The sequence below is a fragment of the Heterodontus francisci genome, chromosome 10, assembly GCF_036365525.1.
Source record: "Heterodontus francisci isolate sHetFra1 chromosome 10, sHetFra1.hap1, whole genome shotgun sequence".
In the NCBI taxonomy this organism is placed as follows: Eukaryota; Metazoa; Chordata; class Chondrichthyes; order Heterodontiformes; family Heterodontidae; genus Heterodontus; species Heterodontus francisci.
The window spans coordinates 22,542,163-22,562,681 of NC_090380.1; the positions used below are offsets into that span (position 1 = coordinate 22,542,163).

General features: G+C 44.5%; 1 protein-coding gene across 7 annotated transcripts in view; it reads left to right on the forward strand.

Moving 5' to 3' along the window:
- dgkh (diacylglycerol kinase, eta) overlaps positions 1-20,519 on the forward strand; it is a 640,503-nt gene that overhangs the window by 12,242 nt on the left and 607,742 nt on the right. For 5 of the 7 annotated variants that reach the window (XR_010975789.1, XR_010975788.1, XR_010975790.1 and 2 more), the window contains exon 1: positions 18,343-18,730. Coding sequence is in view for 4 of the 7 variants with exons in the window: in XM_068040242.1 (XP_067896343.1) it covers positions 18,461-18,730 (270 nt within the window). In the remaining 3 variants the exon portion in view is untranslated. Of the gene's footprint in view, positions 1-18,342; positions 18,731-20,519 lie in introns of those variants that run through there. The other 2 variants (XM_068040243.1, XM_068040244.1) reach the window with 2 other exon arrangements.

Here is a 20,519-nt window from a genome sequence, read left to right on the forward strand (position 1 = left end):
CTCGGGGAACCATCCGACAGGATCCACCATCTCCTTTTCCCGTAGGGCCTTCAGGACATTCCGTGCAGACCAGTGCCTGATGGATTGGTGGTCAAAGGTGTTTTTCCGCAGAAACTTTTCCATGAAGGATAGATGGTACGACACGGTCCAACTGGATGGAACATTCCGGGGCAATGTGACCAGGCCCATCCTTCGCAACACCGGGGACAGATAGAACCTCAGCACGTAGTGACACTTGGAGTTTGCGTACTGGGGATCTACGTACAACTTGATGCAGTCGCACACGAAGGTGGTCATCAGGATGAGGGCGACATTGGGTACATTTGTCCTGCCCTTATCCAGAGATTTGAACATCGTGTCCTTTCGGACCCGGTCCATTTTGGATGCCCAGATGAAGCGGAAAATGGCTTGGGTGACTGCCACGGCACAGGAGTGGGGTATGGGCCAGACCTGCGCGACGTACAGCAACAAAGTGAGCGCCTCGCACCCGATGGCCAGATTCTTACCCACAATGGAGAGAGATCGCTGCTCCCACATGCTCAGCTTGTGTTGTACCTTGGCTACTCGCTCCTTCCAGGTTTTGGTGCACGCCCCGGCCCTTCCGAACCATATCCCCAGCACCTTCAGGTAGTGTGACCTGACGGTGAAGGGGACAAAGAATCGGTCAGCCCAGTTCCCAAAGAGCATGGCCTCACTCTTGCCGTGGTTAACTTTTGCTCCCGAGGCCAGTTCGAACTGGTCGCAGATGGTCATCAGTCTGTGCACAGACAGCGGGTCCGAGCAGAAGACGGCGACGTCATCCATGTACAGGGAGGTTTTAACCTGAGTGCCTCCGCTGCCTGGGATTGTCACCCCTCTTATGCCCGCATCCTTCCTAATAAACCCAGTCCCACAGGGCCAAATATAACTCGACCGTTAAGCCATCGCTTCCGGGAGTTTTACTCGTCTCGAAGGACTTGACGGTCTTTGTCAGCTCGTCCAGAGTTAGCGGCTTGTCCAGTCTCTCCCTCATGCTGTCATCTAAGACCTCTGTGATAAATGAGAGGAAGGACTGGGAGGCTCTGCTGTCTGTGGGCTTCGCATCATACAGACCAGCATAAAAAGATTTGCTGATCCTTCGTATGTCGGACTGCGAAGACGTTACCGAGCCATTAGCAGCCCTTCGACGTCAGGGGCCGTGGTGGTTGGGCCCGTAAAATACTTGCGGGAGCGGCCCGCCATGATCCCCGAAGCCAAGAAGGCCACGCCACATTTTACTGGCAGGCAGCGAGGCCTCAGTGCAACATGGGGCCTTCATTTACATATTTAAATTGATTTTTAAAAAATGCTAACTACCTTACCTGCTCCCAGCGGCTGTCCCATGCCAATTTTACGGCCGCCAGCCGCAACTCACTTGTCTCGGAACTCTGTTTGGAATTCCAAGGCAAGACACTGGTGAGGAGGGGGGAGGATTGAAATTATCAGGGCGGGGGGAGCAGAGAAAACAATTCTTATTGACTGTGGGGATGGTGGGAAGGGGTTGGAGGGCAAAATATGATGAGGTTGGTGGGGGGGGGGGGAAGGTTCGTATTGGATCTGAAATACGTTTTATTCATTTAAAAAAAAGACAATAAAAAATCCATTGTGGGTTTGCGAAAGGGCCTCCAGCTTTTATTATTTTATTTCAATAAATGTATCGTGCCAACCCTTTAAAAATTCATATTTATCCTCAGGGCTTAAAGCCCTTTAAAAATGGTGCCAGCGCCTGCATAGTGGCACTGGATGCCCCCTCTACACCATCAAGGGCGGCCACTCTGCCCCCTCCATGTAAAATGAGTCCCCGCGCGAAATATCATGGGTTCTCAGCGGCAGCACTTCTTTGTCGGAAGGTTGCAGAATTCAAAGCGTGCCGCCGTGATTTGCGGCACGCTAATAAAATTCAGCCCGTTAACTGTGCTTCTCTCTCCACAGATGCTGCCAGACCTGCTGAGTATTTCCAGCACTTTCTGCTTTTATTTCAGATTTCCAGCACTCGCAGTATTTTGCTTTTATTTCATGGTCAGTGTGTTTGGTGATCCCTCTCCCTCTCCCTCTCCGCAGATCACCGTGTGTGTGTTTAGTGTTTCTTTTTCTCTAAGATTCGTCTCCCTCTCTGAAGGTCAGTGTGAGTTTTAGTGATTCCTCTGTCTCTCAAGGTCAGTGTGTGTGTCCATTGATTCCTCCTATCTGAGAGTCAGTGTGTGTGTCTAGTGATTCTTCTCTTTCTGAGCATCAGTGTGTCTGTTCTTTGATTCCTTTGTCTGAGGGTCAGTGTGTGTGGTGATTCCTTTCTCTCTGTATGTCAGTGGGTATGTTTGATGTTTCTTCTCTATCTGAGGGTCATTGTGCGAGTTTAGTGATTCCTCTATCTGAGTGTGTTTCCTGATTCGGTTCTGAGGGGCAGCAAGTGTATTTAATGATCTCTGTCTCTCTGTCTCTCAGCATCAGTGTGCGCGTTTAGTGATTCCACTCTCCTTCTGAGGGTCTGTGTGTGTGTTTGGTGATTCTGCACTCTCTTTGTGGGTCGGTGTGTGTATGTGTGTGTGTCTAGTGATTCCTCCCTCTGTGGGTCAGTCTGTGTGTTTGATGATTCCTTTCTCTTGCTGTGTTCCATTGAGAAGGAGGATGTACCATCCGTGGCCAACTAAGAAAGTTAAGGATGGTATCAAATTGAAAGAAAAGGGGTACAATGCTGCAAAGATTAGTGGTAGGCCAGAAGATTGGGAAAATTTAGAAAGCAGCAGAAGATGACTAAAACAACAAGAGGGAGAAATTAGAATATGAGTAAACTAGCAAGAAATATGAAAACAGACAGTAAAAACTTCTACAAATATATAAAAAGTGGGGGTTGGTCCCTTAGAGGATGAGACTGGGGAATTCAGAATGGGAAACGAGGAAATGGCAGAGACTTTGAACAAGTATTTTGTATCAGTCTTCACAGTAGAAGACAGAGAAAGCATCCTAAGAATAGCAGAAAATCAAGAGGCAAAAGAAAGGGAGGATCCCAAAACAATCACTATCACTCGAGAAAAAGTACTGGGAAAACTAATGGGACTAAAGTTTGTCAAGTCCCGTGGACCTGATGGCCTGCATCCTAGGGTCTTAAAAGAAGTGGCTGCGGAGATAGTGGATGCATTGGTTGTAATCTTCCAAAATTCCCTAGATTCTGGAAGGGTCCCAGCAGATTGGAAAACCGCAAATGTAACACATCTGTTCAAGAAAGGAGAGAGACAGAAAGCAGGAAGCTATAGGCCAGTTAGTCTAACTTCTGTCATTGGGAAAATACACACACAAGAATACAACAAATAGGAGCAGGAGTAGACCATATGGCTCATCGAGCCTGCTCTGCCATTCAAAATGATTTATGGCTGTTCTTTGGATTCAACTCCACTTTTACGCCCACTCGCCATAATCCTTGATTTCCGGAGAGACCCAAAATCTGTCCATCCCAGCCTTAAAGTATCCACAACCCTCTGGGGTAGAGAAAGATTCACAACACTTTGAGTGAAGTAATTTCTCCTCATCTCAGTCCTAAATGCTTGTCCCCTTATCCTGAGACTGTGCCCAGTGTTTTAGATTCCCTGACCAATGGAAACAATCTCTCAGTGTCTAACCTATCCAGCCCCTTTTAGAATCTTGTATGTTTCAATGAGATCACCTCTCATTCTTCTAAACTCCAGAAAATACAAGCCCAATTTACTTAGCCTCTCATCGTATGACAACCCTCTGCTGGCCAACTAACAGGAAACAGAGAGTCCGGATAAAAGGGGCATTTTCAGGTAAAAGGTTACTTTTTTGTATTCATTTGTGGGATGTGGGCATTGCTGGTTCGGCCAGCATTTATTGCCCATCTCTAATTGCCCTTGAACTGAGTGGCTTGCCAGGCCATTTCAGAGGGCATTTTAAGAGTCAATCACACTACTGTGGGTCTGGAGTCACATGTAGGCCAGACCAGGTAAGGATGGCAGATTTCCTTCCCTAAAGGACATTAGTGAACTAGTTGGGATTTTGACTCCCTTTTCAATGAAAAATCTGTCTAACTCAGCCTTGAATATATTCAATGACCCAGCCTCCACTCTTCCCTGGGGAAGAGAATTCCAAACATTAACAACCCTCTGAGAGAAGAAATTCCTCCTCTTCTCCATTTTAAATGGGAGACCCCTTACATTGAAACTGTGCCCCCTCAATCTGCATTCCCCCATGACAGAAAACATCCTCTCAGCATCCACCATGTCAAGCCCCCTCAGAATTCTTTTTTTATTTATTTGATTCATGGGAAGTGGGCGGAGCTGCCAAGGACAGCATTTATTGCCCATCCCTAATTGCCCTTGACAACTGAGTTCAGAGTCAACTACATTGTTGTGGGTCTGGAGTCACATGTAGGCCAGACCAGGTACGGACAGCAGATTTCATTCCCTAAAGGACATTGGTGAACCAGATGGGTCTTTACAACAATCGATGGTAGTTTCATGGCACCGTTAATGAGACTAGTGTTCAATTCCAGATTTTAATTAATTGAATTTAAATTCCACCAGCTGCCATGGTGGGATTTGAACCCGTGTCCCCAGAGTATTAACTTGGGTCTCTGAATTACTAGTCCAGTCACATTACCACTATACCACTGTCTCCCCTATATGTTTCAATCAGATCACCTCTCAATCTTTTAAACTCCTAAGAGTATAGGCCCAACCTGCGCAACCTTTCCTCATAAAACAAACCCCTCATTCCAGGAATCAGCCGAGTGAACATTCTCTGAACTGCTTCCAATGCAAGTAAATCAGGAGACCAAAACTGTACACGATACTCTAGGTGCAATCTCACCAATGCCTTGTTCAGTTGTAGCAAGACTCCCCTACTTTTATACTCCATCCCCCTTGCAATAAACGCTAACATTCCATTTGCCTTCCTAATTACTTGATGTACCTGCATGCTAACAGTTTGTGATTAATGTACAAGGACACCCTTTTTTTTTATTCATGGGATGTGGGCGTCGCTGGCCAGGCCAGCATTTATTTCCCTTGAGAAGGTGTTGGTGAGCTGCCTTCTTGAACCGCGGCAATCCATCTGGTGTAGGGACACCCACAGTGCTGTTAGGAAGGGAGTTCCAGGATTTTGACCCAGCGACAGTGAAGGAATGGTGATATAGTTCCAAATCAGGATGGTGTGTGACTTGGAGGGGAACTTGCAGGTGGTGATGTTCCCATGCATCTGCTGCCCTTGTCCTTCTAGTTGGTAGAGGTCGCGGGTTTGGAAGGTGCTGTCTAAGGAGCCTTGGTACATTGCTGCAGTGCATCTTATAGATGGTACACACTGCTGCCACTGTGCGAGGTGGTGGAGGGAGTGAATGTTTGTAGATGGGGTGCCAGTCAAGCGGGCTGCTTTGTCCTGGATGGTGTCGAGCTTCTTGAGTGTTGTTGGAGCTGCACCCATCCAGGCAAGTGGAGAGTATTCCATCACACTCCTGACTTGTGCCTTGTAGATGGTGGACAGGCTTTGGGGAGTCAGGAGGTGAGTTACTCGCCTCAGGATTCCTGGTCTCTGACCTGCTCTTGTAGCCACAGTATTTATATGGCTACTCCAGTTCAGTTTCTGGTCAGTGGTAGCCCCTAGGATGTTGATAGTGGGGGATTCAGCGATGGTAATGCCGTTGAATGTCAAGGGGAGATGGTTAGATCCTCTCTTGTTGGAGATGGTCATTGCCTGGCACAAATGTTACTTGCCACTTCTCAGCCCAAGTGTGGATATTGTCCAGGTCTTGCTGCATTTCTACGCGGACTGCTTCAGTATCTGAGGAGTCACGAATGGTGCTGAACATTGTGCAATCATCAGCGAACATCCCCACTTCTGACCTTATGATTGAAGGAAGGTCATTGATGAAGCAGCCGAAGATGGTTGGGCCTAGGACACTACCCTGAGGGACTCCTGCAGTGATGTCCTGGAGCTCAGATGATTGACCTCCAACAACCACAACCACCTTCCATTGTGCTCGGTATGACTCCAGCCAGTGGAGGGTTTTCCCCCTGATTCCCATTGACCTCAGTTTTGCTACGGCTCCTTGATGCCAAACTCTGTCAAATGCTGCCTTGATGTCAAGGGCACCTCACCTCTGGAGCTCAGCTCTTTTGTCCATGTTTGAACCAAGCCTGTAATGAGGTCAGGAGCTGAGTGGCCCTGGCGGAACCCAAACTGAGCGTCACTGAGCAGGTTATTGCTAAGCAAGTGCCGCTTGATGGCACTGTTGATGACCCCTTCCATCACTTTCCTGATGATTGAGAGTAGGCTGATGGGGCGGTAATTGGCCGGGTTGGACTTGTCCTGCTTTTTGTGTACAGGACATACCTGGGCAATTTTCCACATTGCCGGGTAGATGCCAGTGTTGTAGCTGTACTGGAACAGCTTGGCTAGGGGCGCGGCAAGTTCTGGAGCACAGGTCTTCAGTACTATTGCCGGAATATTGTCAGGGCCCATAGCTTTTGCAGTATCCAGTGCCTTCAGTCGTTTCTTGATATCACATGGAGTGAATCGAATTGGCTGAAGTCTGGCATCTGTGATACTGGGGACTTCAGGAGGAGGCCAAGAGGGATCATCAACTCGGCACTTCTGGCTGAAGATTGTTGCAAATGCTTCAGCCTTATCTTTTGCACAGATTAGCTGGGCTCCCCCATCATTGAGGATGGGAATATTTGTGGAGCCACCTCCTCCAGTTAGTTGTTTAATTGTCCAACACCATTCACGGCTGGATGTGGCAGGACTGCAGAGCTTAGATCTGATCCGTTGGTTATGGGATCGCTTAGCTCTGTCTATCGCATGCTGCTTACGCAGTTTGGCACGCAGATAGACCTGTGTTGTAGCTTCACCAGGTTGACACCTCATTTTGAGGTATGCCTGGTGCTGCTCCTGGCATACCCTCTTCATTGAACCAGGGTTGGTCTCCTGGCTTGACGGTAATGGTAGAGTGGGGGATATGCCGGGCTATGAAGTTACAGATTGTGGTTGAGTACAATTCTGCTGCTGCTGATGGCCCACAATGCCTCATGGATGCCCAGTTTTGCATTGCTAGATCTGTTCGAAATCTATCCCATTTAGCATGGTGGTAGTGCCACACAACACGATGGAGGGTATCCTCAATGTGAAGGTGGGACTTCGTCTCCACAAGGACTGTGCGGTGGTCACTCCTACCAATACTTTCGTGGTCAGATACATCTGCGGCAGGCAGATTGGTGAGGACGAGGTCAATTATGTTTTCCCCTCTTGTTGGTTCCCTCACCACCTGCCGCAGACCCAGTCTAGCAGATGTGTCCTTTAGGGCTCGGTCAGTAGTGGTGCTACCGAGCCACTCTTGGTGATGGACATTGAAGTCCCCCACCCAGAGTACATTTTGTGCCCTCGCCACCCTCTGCGCTTCTGAGCAGTAGATTCCTCTGTACTGCAGTATTCAGCTCTCTCTCTCTCTCTCCATGTAAATAATCTGTTTTTCTATTCTTCCTGCCAAAATGGACAACATCACAATTTCCCACATTACACTCCATTTGCCAAATTTTTGCCCACTCGCTTAACTTATCTATCATCCCTTTGTAGACTCTTTGTATCCTCCTCGCAACATGCTTTCCTACCGATCTTCTTATCGTCAGCAAATTTGGCTATAATATACTCTGTCCCTTCAAGTCATTAATATAGATCGTAAATAGTTGAGGCCCCTGCACTGATCTCTGCGGCACTCCACTAGTTACAGTTTGCCAATGTGAAAATGCCCCCTTTATCCTGACTATTTCCTGTTAGTTGCCAGTATTCTATCCATGCTAATAGATCAACCCCAACATCATGAGCTCTTATCTTGCGTAGTAATCTTTTATGTGGCACCTTATTGAATGCCTTTTGGAAATTCAAATACACTACAACTACTGATTTTCCCTTTATCCACTCTGCTTGTTACATTCTCAAAGAACTCTAATAAATTTGTCACTGTTTCCTTTTCACAAAATATGTTGACTCTGCCTGATTGTATTGTGATTTTGTAGATGTCCTGTTACTACTTCCTTAATAAAGGATTCTAGCATTTTCCCAACAACACATATTGGGTTAAGTGGCCTATATTTTCCTGCATTCTGTCTCTCTCCTTTCTTGAACAGAATTGTTACATTTCCAGTTTTCCAATCCACTGGGAAGATTTTGGAAGATTACAACCAATGCATCCACTATCTCTGCAGCCACTTCTTTTAAGGCCCTAGGATGCAGGCCATCAGGTCCAGGGGACTTGACAAACTTTAGTCCCATTAGTTTTCCCAGTACTTTTTCTCTAGTGATTAGTTTTAAGTTCCTCCTTTTTTTTTGCCTCTTGATTTTCTGAAGACTGATACAAAATACTTGATCAAAGCCTCTATCATTTCCTAATTTCCCATTATTAATTCCCCAGTCTCATCCTGTAGTTTAGTTTAGTTTAGAGATACAGCACTGAAACAGGCCCTTCGGCCCACCGAGTCTGTGCCGACCATCAACCACCCATTTATACTAATCCTACACTAATCCCATATTCCTACCAAACATCCCCACCTGTCCCTATATTTCCCTACCACCTACCTATACTAGTGGCAATTTATAATGGCCAATTTACCTACCAACCTGCAAGTCTTTTTTGGCTTGTGGGAGGAAACCGGAGCACCTGGAGAAAACCCACGCAGACACAGGGAGAACTTGCAAACTCCACACAGGCAGTACCCAGAATTGAACCCGGGTCGCTGGAGCTGTGAGGCTGTGGTGTTAACCACTGCGCCACTGTGCCGTAAGGGACCAACACCTACTTTAGCGATTCTCCTTTTTATATATTTTGTGGAAGTTTTTTTACTGTCTGTTTTTATGTCTTTCTAGTTTTCTCTCCTATTCCAATTTCTTCGTCTTTTTTTTTAAGTCATCCTTTGCAGGTTTCTAATTTTTTTTTTTTTCCTATCTTCTGGCCTACCACTAATCCTCGCAGCATTGTGTGCCTTTTCTTTCAGTTTGATACCACCCTTAAGTTCCTGCTGGTACAGTCTTTCTTTCTCAATGGAATATATCCTTATTGAGAGTTATAAAATATTTCTTTAAATGTCTGCCACTGCTTCTCTACAGTCTTACCTTTCAGCCTATTTTCCAGTCCACTTTAGTCAACTTTGTCTTCATACTCTTGTAATTGCTTTATTTAAGTTTAAGACACTAATTATTAACCCATATTTCTCACCCCTCAAACTGAAGGTGAAATTCATCATGTTATGATCACTTCTGCCTCGAGGATCCTTTACTAATCGGTCTCTAATTCATCCAGTCTCATTACACATTACCAAAATAGCCTGGTCCCTGGTAGGTTCTAGAACGTATTGTTCGAAGAAACTGTCCTGAAGACACTCTATGAACTCATTTTCCAGGCTACCTTTGCCATGAAATGAGAACAGAAAGTGCCGGAAATACTCAACATTTAGCAGCATCTGTGTAGAGAGAAACAGAACTAATGTTTCGGGTCTGTGACCTTTCATCAGAACTGGCAAAAGTTAGAAATGTAACAGTCTTTGAGCAATAGAAAGGGGGGAGGGGGGGAAGGAGAACAAGAAGGAAGGACTGTGATAGGACGGAGGGGGGAAGAGGATAAATGACAGAGATGTCATGGAACAGAATGCAAATGGAGTGCTAAATAGTTGTAGCAAAAGACAAAGCATGAGTCCAGAGAGAGTGCTAATGGCAGAATAATGAACAGCTCTGTACGAAAGCAAAAACATGAAAAATAAGTTTAAGAATGGTGAGAATAGTGATTAAAAACCTCTACCTACCCATAGTGCAAATTAAAAAGTGCAAAGAACATCTTAAAACTATGTACAGCAGCTCGAATGTCGTTATTTCAGTCCAGTTTCTAATCCATGGTTAAAAAATAAATAATTTAAAAAGAATATATATATGTATAAAAAATAAAAATAATAAACAAAAAACAATGGAGCTCATGGTCTGAAATTATTGAACTCAATATTGAGTCCAGAAGGCTGTAGTGTGCCTAATCGGAAAATTAGGTACTGTTCCTCGAGCTTGCGTTGATCTTCACTGGAACACTTGTAGCAGGCCGAGGACAGAAATATAGGCATGAGAATAAGGTGGTGAATTAAAATGGCAAGCAACCGGAAGCTCAGGATCATGATTATGGACCGAGCGGAGGTGTTCTGCAAAGCAGTTACCCAATCTGTGTTTGATCTCCCCAATATAGAGACCGTACTGTGAGCAGCGAATATAGTATGCTAAATTAATACCTTTGCCAATTTGATTTGTCCAATCGATGTGAAGATTAAAATCTCCCACGATGATTGTCATACCTTTCTTGCAAGCCCCCAATATTTCTCGATGTATACTCTGTCCTACTTTGTAGCTACCGTTACGGGACCTATAAATGATTCCCACCAGTGACTTCTTTCCTTTGCTGTTTCTTAGCTCCACCCAAACTAATTCTACATCTTGATCTTCTGAATGAAGGTTTTCTCTCACTATGGTACTGATGTCAGCTTTAATTAACAGAGCTACCCCACCACATTTTTCCCAGCTTCCTGTCCTTCCGAAATGTCAAATACCCTTGAATATTCAGGTCCCGGCCTTTTTCACCTTGCAACCATGTCTCTGTAATGGCTATCATATCATACTCATTTATTTCTATTTGTGCTGTCAATTCATCCATCTTGTTACGAATGCTGTGTGCGTGCAAATAAAGAGCCCTTAATTCTGTATTCTTACCATTTTTGCCTACTCTGATCTTATTTGCTGGTGCAGTCTTATGTTTGTACGCTCTGTCCCTTCCTGTCATAACTCTGGTTCTCTTTACCTGTACCATTACCCTGCACTATTTCCTTGTCTTTTCTCCTTACCTTTCCAAATCTCCTGTCATATGAACCCTCTTCCCTCCCGCCCCAACTATTTAATATAAAGCCCTCTTTACCGCCTTAGTTATATGATTTTCCAGAACACTGCTTCCAGCACAGTTCAAGTGCAGGCTGTCCCAACTGTCCAGCTCCCTCTTTCCCCAGTACTGGTGCTAGTGCCTAATGAAACCCACTTCTCCCACACCAATCTTTGAGCCATGCATTCAACTCTCAAATCTTATTTGTCCTATGCCAATTTGCTTATGGCTCAGGTCATAATCCAGAGATTATTACCTTTGTGATTCTGCTTTTTAATTTAGCCCCTCGCTGCTCATACTCCCTCAGCAGAGCCTCTTTCTTAGTCCTACCATGACAACTGGATCCTGCCGCTCTCACTCCAAATTCCTCTCCAGCCCCGAGGATATGTTATTAACTTTGGCACTGGGCAGGCAACACAGCCTTTGAGACTCGCGCTCTTGGCTGCAGAGAACTGTATCTATCTCCCTAACTATACTGTTCAATACTACAACTACATTCCTTTTAACTCCCCCAACTTGAACCCCTCAGTGCCATGGTCAGTTTGCTCATCTTCCTTCAAGTCTCTGCTCTCATCCACACAGGTGGCAAGAACATCGAACCTGTTGGACAATTGCAAGGTGAGGCTCCTCCAGTGCTCCCTTCTGGATCCCTATACCTGCCTCTCTTGCAGTCACACCCTCCTGTGCCTGATCATGGACCAAATCAGAAATACCTAGCCTTAGAGGGTGTGACTGCCTCCTGGAACAAAGTGTCCAGGTAACTGTTCCCCTCCCTGATGCATTGCAGTGTCCCAAGCTTGGACTCCAGCTCATCAACTCTGAGCCGAAGTTCCTCGAGCTGCAGACACTTTCTATAGATATGGTTGCAGTGGATCATACTCGTGTCCTCCAGCTGCCACATGCTACAGATGTTATACATCACCTGCCTTGCCATTTTTAGTTTTAGAAATATCACTCAGCGATTATCTGTAGTTATATCAATTGGTTTAACTAGTTAAGCTATAAATTTAATGCAATACTTCTATCTCCCCAGTACCAGTTTAAACTACTGCTACCATTTAGAAAGAAAACTTAAAACTCCCCAATCACTCACCTGCCTGCTCACCTAATTAAAGCTTCTGGACTTCATCTCTCATGTCTCACTGCTGGAATCTGACTCCCTTTCTCAGACCACTGCTTTTTTGTAAAATGTCAGAACAGCACCTCTTCCCTCACTGCACCAAATTCCCAAGCTCACACTCTATCTCTATCTGCTACCTTCATGCCTGCTTACTTATTTGTGTATAGTGATTCCTTTCTCTCCAAGTGTGTTTGAGTGTTTAGTGAGTTCTGTCTTTCTCTGAGTGTCAGTGTGTGTGTTTCGTGATCTCTTTCTCTGAGGGTGAATGTGTGTCCAGTAATTCCTTTTCTGTCTGTGGATCAGTGCATGTGTTTAGTGATCCCTTTCTCTTTCTGAGCATCAGGTATGTGTGTGTTTCGTGATTCCTCTTTGTCTCTGAGGTCAGTTTGTGTGTGTTTTGTGATTCCGCTCTGTCTCTGAGGTCAGTTGGTGTGTTGTCACGACCAGGTGAGAGACAAGGTTTCCCTCTCAGCCTTCACCAGGTCTTACCATAACAGGATTTAATTTTAAACACACTTTTTTTTTTTTAGCTCCCCCTTAGTAAATCCTTGTTCACTAACTTCCAATTATAAGGCAAAGAAACTAGCCAAACAGGTTTTCTTAGGTTTAAAGAAAAAAGGTTGAACTTTATTAAACTTAAACTCTAATTCGGTTAATGCCTACGGATACGTGACACGCCCATGCTAGCATGCATATGCGATACACACATGCAAATAGTGACAGAAAAGAGAAGAAATAAAGTGGAAAAGTTTGAGGCAATATCTGAAGATGGTTTTGATTACTGTTCTTCGAACTCACTGTAAAGTCCTTGATTGTAGGTGGGTCTTGCTTTTCGTTGGGGCTCAGTATTCTTAAACCTTGTTCGATGTAGGAGACTTTTCTCTCTTGTAGTTCATGTGTCCTCAGTGGATCCAGCGGCTTGTGAGAAAGAGATGGGAGCAGACAGGAGAGGTCTTTTCACTCCAGGATCAAACAGTTTTTTATTTCAGTTCAAACTCTTAGTACAATTCAGAAAAACCCAAGTTGCCGAGCAGGTTAGTCATGTGACTAGCTGGGCTGACCACATCTGTTTGTGGATTATCTTGGCTTGGCAGTCCCTGGAATGTCTCTTCTTACACACAATACCTGCTGCTCAAAGTCCATTGTGGGTTAAATTGGAGCAGGGAATAGCCCCTTTATCCCTCCAATCACTGTCTGTTAGTATGCAAATATTTTTTCCAGCCATGGCTGATCTGTTTAACAAGTCATTTCCCCGCTCTAGCAACAGTTTAAGATCAATGTTCATATGACAAAATTAATATGCCTCATTCTTGGCAGGTGGGTCTGCATGGCAGTGTGTTTTGTGATTCCACTCTGTCTCTCTCTCTGAGCATCAATGTGTGTGTCTAGTGATTCCACTCTCAGGGTCAGTGTGTGTGTGTTTTTTTTTGCTAAATGTCAATTATAAATTATTTTAGTTTGCAACATGCTGGTCTGCTGGTTGAATGTATTCATGTCTCTCCTTTTGAGTTAATGCCTATGGAAAGATTTCAAGTATTTTCAGCTGGTTACACCATTGCAGGATTCTCTGGTGTGTCGTCTCTGAAAGTAGTTTTAGTTTGTCTTGCTGAGTGGTAACATGGTCCAAAGTCAGAACTGTTTCGTGTGTCACTCTCTTGCATGTATATTCAACGTCTCATTCTCATCTTTAAAATGTCACTCACTCTCTTTTGTATGTCTTACTACCTCACATTTGTTGCATTGCACTCTGTATATACCTCAGTATCTTTCACTTTGTTGCTGAGATTCTCTGTGTGCATTTCGCTTAGCTTCTGTATCTCACAGTGGTTGTTTAGGCATCAATCTCATTCACACTCTGTGTAAGTTACATTACCAAACCAATTACTAACACTTGCCCGTCCTACTGCCACCTTTGAAGAGAATAAAATGGGATCTCCTTGGAATGAGATGGGTGCAGGGTGATGAGCCTGACAAGTGACGATTTGAGCTGACTCAACTCCGAGTGTTATAATTGGTACCTGAGGTATGGAGATGTGCAGTGGTCCAGGGCTCTGTAAAGAACTTACCAACCAGTTTGGCTCATTAATTGGATCGGGAGAACTAGACTTAACACTGGGGCTTGAGGCTCTGTCCACTCAGCACCAGGTAACATTGTCACCCTGTGCTTGATGGTTAGGATTGCCTTGGCTGGATAAGCAGCAGGAGGCTCATCAGTTTTCTCTGCTGGTAGGTTTTGTGGGTTTAACTGGTTAAATCCCAGCAGTAACCACATGCAGTCTTTGCAGTTCGATCCTTGGTTGGTGGCCAAACTGCCCCTAAAATCTCTGGATGTGGGAAAGTGGGATGTATTGTTAAGGGGACAGTGTGCACTCCATATTAGGCAAACAATAGATTTCTCAGCAGTTTGGTTTGAAGATTGTTCAATATGCGGATGGGTTTCAATATGCATCAGATATCCTACTAAATAAAACCAAAACAATCCACAGTGTCTCTGACTCTGTATGTGGGTGTTGCACAGTTGCCATATATGTGTGCATGCCTTACACTTTGTTCTCAATGTTGTGCCTCACACTCTCTTGGTGTATCTTTCAATGACACTCCGTGTCTGTTGGTCTGTCCCTCTCTCCATGTCAAACTCTCTCACGTATTATGTCTGTATTTCTTTCTGTTTTTTGTGGTTATTTTATACTTTCTCTTTGTGTGTTTCACTCTCTAGATGGCCAACATACTACTGACAGCCTGTCGTAGCAAATCCAGTCAGTTTACCCTCCGCTTTCAGCCAGCTGTGTTGTGAATCAGCAATGCTTGCAACTGTTTTGTGTGGTATAAAAACAGCTGGCCTGGTTTTCTAAACACCTCAAACTCTGTTTGCCTCAATGTGTTTGTGTTCAGGGCCTTAATAATTCTGTGACCATGTGCTTGTCTCTCTCTTTCTGTGCTTCCGTGTCCATAAGTGTTTCTATTTGTCCTGGTATTCATGTCTTACTCTTGGCATCTGTGGACACGTCTTGCCTTCTTCCAGTGTCTCTGTTTCATGGTCTTTCTCCAGGAGCCTTTCTCAATGTGTGTGTTTCTTTGTCTACACCATCCTCCTCTGCTGTCCAACTCAGTGGATTTATCTTTTGCTTGGTTCCACTCAACCATCTGATTATATACAGAGTATCTCCATCAATGGTTCACTTTCCACCCCCACCCACCAAGGATCCATTCTTGGCCCTCTCTTCCTCAATCATATGCTGCTCCTTAGCTACATCCGCAATCAGGTTCCACATGTACACTGACGATACCCAGATCTCCCTCTCCATAGTAAGAACAAAAAATGCTGGAAATACTCAGGTCATGTAGCATCTGTGGAGAGAGAAAAACAGATTTAATGTTTCAGGCCAATGACCTTCCACCAGAACCCCTCTTTATCTCCTCTCTTGATCCCTCCTTCATCTCTACTGTCAGACATCCAGTCTTGATGAGCTGCATTTCCTCCAGCAAACCATAGGGAAAACTGAAGCTGTTGTCTTTCGCCACTGCGACAAACCCCATACTAACTCTATCCTCTCCCTGGGCATGTTTCAGGCTGAACTAGACTGTCTGCAATTTCAGCGTCCTATAATGACCCCGTGCTGCGATTCCAAACCCATATCCACACCATCAAAAAGACCCCCTACCTGTACCCCATATCATCGCCTCACTCCACCCTGCCTCAGTCCATCTGCTGCTGAAACCCTCATCCATAGCTGTGTCACTTACAGATTTGACTGCTCCAATAGTCTCTTGGCCAACCTAGCATCAACTGCCCTCCATAAACTTTAGCTCATCCAAAACTCTGTCTTGTCCGCTCATCGCCGTCCTTGCTGACCTACACTGACTCCCAGTCCCGACACCTCAAATTTAAAATTCTCATGCTCATATTTAAATGGCCCCATGGCCTCGCCCCTTCCTATCTCCGTAACAGTCTTCATTGCCACAACCTGCTTCTCCTCACCACCCCCAAATTCCCTGTACCTCTGACTCCAGTCACTTGTGCATCCTCCACTACCATTGGTCAGGCCTTCAGCTACCTGTGTCCCATGTACTTTAATTCCCTTCCTAAGCTCCTCTATTTCTCAAATTTCCTCATTTAAGTCTTTATAACCCACATCTGACAACTTTATTATCCCTCCCAATATCTCCTCCTTTAGCTTAGTGTCCATTTTTTCCTTATGCCTCTGTGAAGCTCCTTGGGATATTTTCTCCGACATTAAAGGCATTATATAAATGCAAATGACTGCATGCACATCTCCCTATATGTATCTGTCTGTGTTTAGCTCCCATTCTGTACATACCTCCTTGTTCAATGTCAGTGTGCGTGTGCTTTTCTTTCACTGTGTGCCCTGTGTGTAACTGTACCTCCTTAACTATCTCTCTGCCTGTGTGCCCATTTCAGTACATCTCATTCTGTCTGTTCAAGCGTGTGCTTCTCATGCTGTTTCTCTGAGTAACTTTTTCTATCTCACTTTGTATGTGCCTCGCTGTCTCTTTCATTGTCTGTGCCTCTTTCAGTCTCTGCCTCTCCAGTTCTCTGGGTTTCTGTCTTTTTATAGTCTCTGTATCTGCCTTTTGCATTTGTATGTGTTTCAAACTCTCTTATCTTCCTTTGTGCTTTTGTGGTTCTCCAGCTCTCTCTTAGTCTGTTTCTCAGTATCTCTGCCTTTTGACCTCTCTGGATATGCCTGTGTCTCTTTTAGTCTTTTCTCTCTCGTTTAGCCTATCTCCGTTCCTGTCCCTCTTTGTCTGTCAGTGTTTTTTCCTGTCTAAGCTAGTGTTTCTCCCTTCTTGCTTCCTTCAGTCTGTCAATCTGTGTGTGTGTGTTAGTCTGTCTTGTTGGTCTGTCTTCTGATCTGTCTCTTTCAGTTTCTCTGCACCTCACTCTCTGCATTTTCAGTGTCTTCCTCTTTGTCTCTAAGGCTGTGTGCATTAGTCTTGCTCTCTGTCTGCATGCTTGTGGCACTTTTGTCTCTGCTTGTTTCACTCCTGGTGTCTGTGTTTGTTTGTCTGTCTGCCTCTCCCTTCAGTCTCTATCTCTTTCAACCTATCTCTTCTACTCTCTATGCCTCTTTCAGTTTCTTTGTGCCCCTCATGCCCCTTTTCCCCCAGCATTATGCTTCTATCTCTGCATCTTGTGCGTTTGTATCACTGGCACACGCTGTCTGTGTCTGTCTCAATCTGGGTGTCTCTGTCTGTGCATTTTTCTCTTTCTCCTCTGTATTTCTCTGTTTGGGCATCTGTGAAATGTCTTGATGTTTTTTCTGCCTTAAAAATGCTATATAAATGCAAGTTGTTGTTTATTTCTTCAGTCAGTATATGTTTTTCCTGTCTATTTCGGTGCATAACTCTCTTCTGCATTTCTGTTTGTATGTCCCTCAGTCTGTCTGTACACCTGTCTTTTTCCCTGGTGTGCACCTCTTGGTCTGTATTTTTGTGCCTTTTTCTGTGTCTCTGGGTGTGTTTCTTTCCTTTCCCTGTGCTTGCTATGCAGCAGCTCTGTTGCACTGAGTTTTTCCATCTTTTTCTTCTAGCTTCTCTCTCAGTCCTTCTGCTGCTCTGTTCCTCAATTGTGTCTCTCCATCTTCCTGATTCTTTGTTCATGTTTCTCTATTTCTGTGTCTGTGTTTATTTCTTTCTGTTCTTTATTTCTTCCTGTGCCTACAAAGTCTCAATTTCTCCATTGCTGTCTGTTTCTCTCTCCTGTTTATTTTTCTCTCCTCTCTACTTATATCTTTATCCCATTCCTTTATCTCTATCTTTTTATGTTTCTTTTACCATTTTCTGTCTGTGTCTCTCACTTTTCTTTGTTGGTATATCTCTGTTTTATCACTGTATATTGGTCCCACTGTTTCTGACTCTCTGTTTACCTGTCTAGCTCTGTGTTTATCTCTCTTGCTTTATCTTGGTTTCTCTGTTTACTTATCTCTATCTCTGCTAATTTCTGTTTCCAGTTTATCTGTTTATTTATCTCTGTCTTCCTTTTTCATTCTATTTCTGTTTCGTTGTTTATCTCTATCACTATTTATCGCTGTTTATGTTTCACTATCGCTATTTCTCACTGTTCATCTCTTTCACCGTGTTTCTCGCTGTTTTGCTATTGCTTTGTTTCTCACTCTGCTTATCTCTGTTTATCTGTTTCTGTATTTATCTCACTATTTCTCTCTCTTGCTGTTTCTCTTTCTTGATTCTCTTTATCTCTTTCACTTGCTGTTTCTCCATTTCTGTGTTTCTCCAAATTTCTTTTTCTCACTCTGTGCTTCTCTCTTTCTTTCTCTCTATCTCTCACTGTTTTTCTGTCTCTTTCACTGTTTCTCTGGTATTTATCTCTCTCTCTTTCTGTTCCTCTCTCTCTGTCTCTGAACTTTCTGTCTCACCCTTGCCCAGCGTCCGGCAGGAACATGGCGGCGAAGCCCGGAGGCGCCGCTCCGCGCTGGGCTGGGGCTGACAGGAAAGCGGCTCAACCTCACGTCAAGTCTTTGATCTGCCTGCAGGAATCGGAGAAGGCGGCGACTGGGGCGATGGCGGGACTGGGGCCCGGGGCTCAACAGCAGCCGCACGGAGCCGGGCCGGCGGCAGCCGGGGACGAATCCTCAGACAGCGATGGGGAGCACGAAGGGCCGCAGAAACTCATCAGGAAAGTGTCCACCTCCGGGCAGATCAGGAGCAAGGTAAGGCTCGGGGTGGGGGTGAGGGGCGGGCCGCAGCACTGCAGCCCGTTGCTAGGCTCGGTTGCTAGGGAGCGGCCCGATGGAACCCCGCCGTCCCCATGGCAGCGGGAGTCAAGCATCTCTTGCGCCAGGCCAGAGGCAGAGTCCAGCTCTGCTGGGCCACCACTAGTCAGGCAACTTAAAGGCAAATGTACCTTAGCCTGACAATCCATAAAAAGGGGAGGTTCTCGCCTTGCACAGAACCATTCTATTAAAAAAAAGTTGGCAATCTGAAGATGCTGCAAACACACACTGCAGGTCAGTCATGACTTCCTGGCTGGTGACCAATGGTGGGCACCCTGTTTTCTTTTTGTACAGACTAGCCAATGGCATTTGGGTGAAGCTGGGTGCCACGAAAGGTCCAAGCTGCAAGTTCAGTGCTACTGGAGATTTTGGAAATAAGTTATGCAATTGGGGGGCAAGGAGGCATGCTTTGAGGGTCTTGGACTCAGTGTAAACCAGAAATGTGTGTGTGTTTGTTTGCTATATAAATATGTTGTCTGCATTCTAGTTGTGAATGCCAAATAAGTCAAGGATTTTGTGCTGAGTGTGTTATTGTATATTTTAGTGTCTCGGATGGTCAAAAGCAGTCTCCATATGAGAGGCTGGGAAATAATTTTTCCAAAGCACAGATATCATTCAGTCCCTGTTTTCAAGTCATTCCTGTCCCTATTTATATTTCCATTGATAATGGAACTGGCTATTTAAACTTGTCACAATGTAATTACACCCTCCCAACGGTGGTGGTACTGCAGTTCTTCCACTGGGCGTGGGATGGTGGGGTGTGGGGTTTCATACAGTGTGACAAGTTAATATGAAGTTACCTTATAAATATGCACAGAGCAATGGAATGCTTGCTTGATAGGTAGTGTGCACAGACATGTATATCCATGTTGAATCTTATGATTTAGAATGTGACATTTGGTTAAGTGACATTTTTAGGGGTACCATTTTGGCAAAGCTTTTTCATTTGTTTACAAACACAATAATGAAAATAGATTCACAATACATGATTACGTTACTGGCACTTGGCATTCTTGTGATGAAAATGATGAATGGCTCTTGCTTCCCAAATAAAAACAGCTTTGCCTTTGAACATAATTCAGATTTCAATGACTATAATGTGGCATGTATTAATATAAGCTGTTGAAAGTGCTTTAATCAGTTAAATTGCACAGGGCTTCTTTCTTTATCTAGTACTGCCAAACAATACCTAGTTAGGCTGATGTGAAGTGGCTCAAAACTCTTAATTTTTATACAGTCTAGGATTTTGTTTCCTTTTTAATTGTTTAAACAAAAGGACAAAATATTATCGGAACTCGGTCAATTTCTTGTTATTTGGGTGCAGAATAGCCTTGGATCCGAGATAAGTGCAAGTTTTCCTGGAGCATAGAGTTAGTGGGACTGAGGCGGTTTTCCTGGCAACAACAACTTGCAATTATATAGTGCCTTTAATATAGGAAAATGTCCACAGCATTTCAGAGGCATAATAACACCAAAATCTACACTGAACTAAAGAAGGTGATATTAGGACGGGTGACCAAATAAACTTAGTCAAAAAGTTTCCTCTGACACAGTTCAGAAAAATGTTTACAGTTGATTTTGAGCCCATAGTCTTAATTAAGGTTTCTTTGGGTTTAAGTGTTACAACTGAGATGGGAGGAGTGCACTGTCTTTCTCTAGTTCCACTTTTCCACAGGTCACAACATATATTTAAATGTTTACTCAGTTACTGATATGGTCAATCATA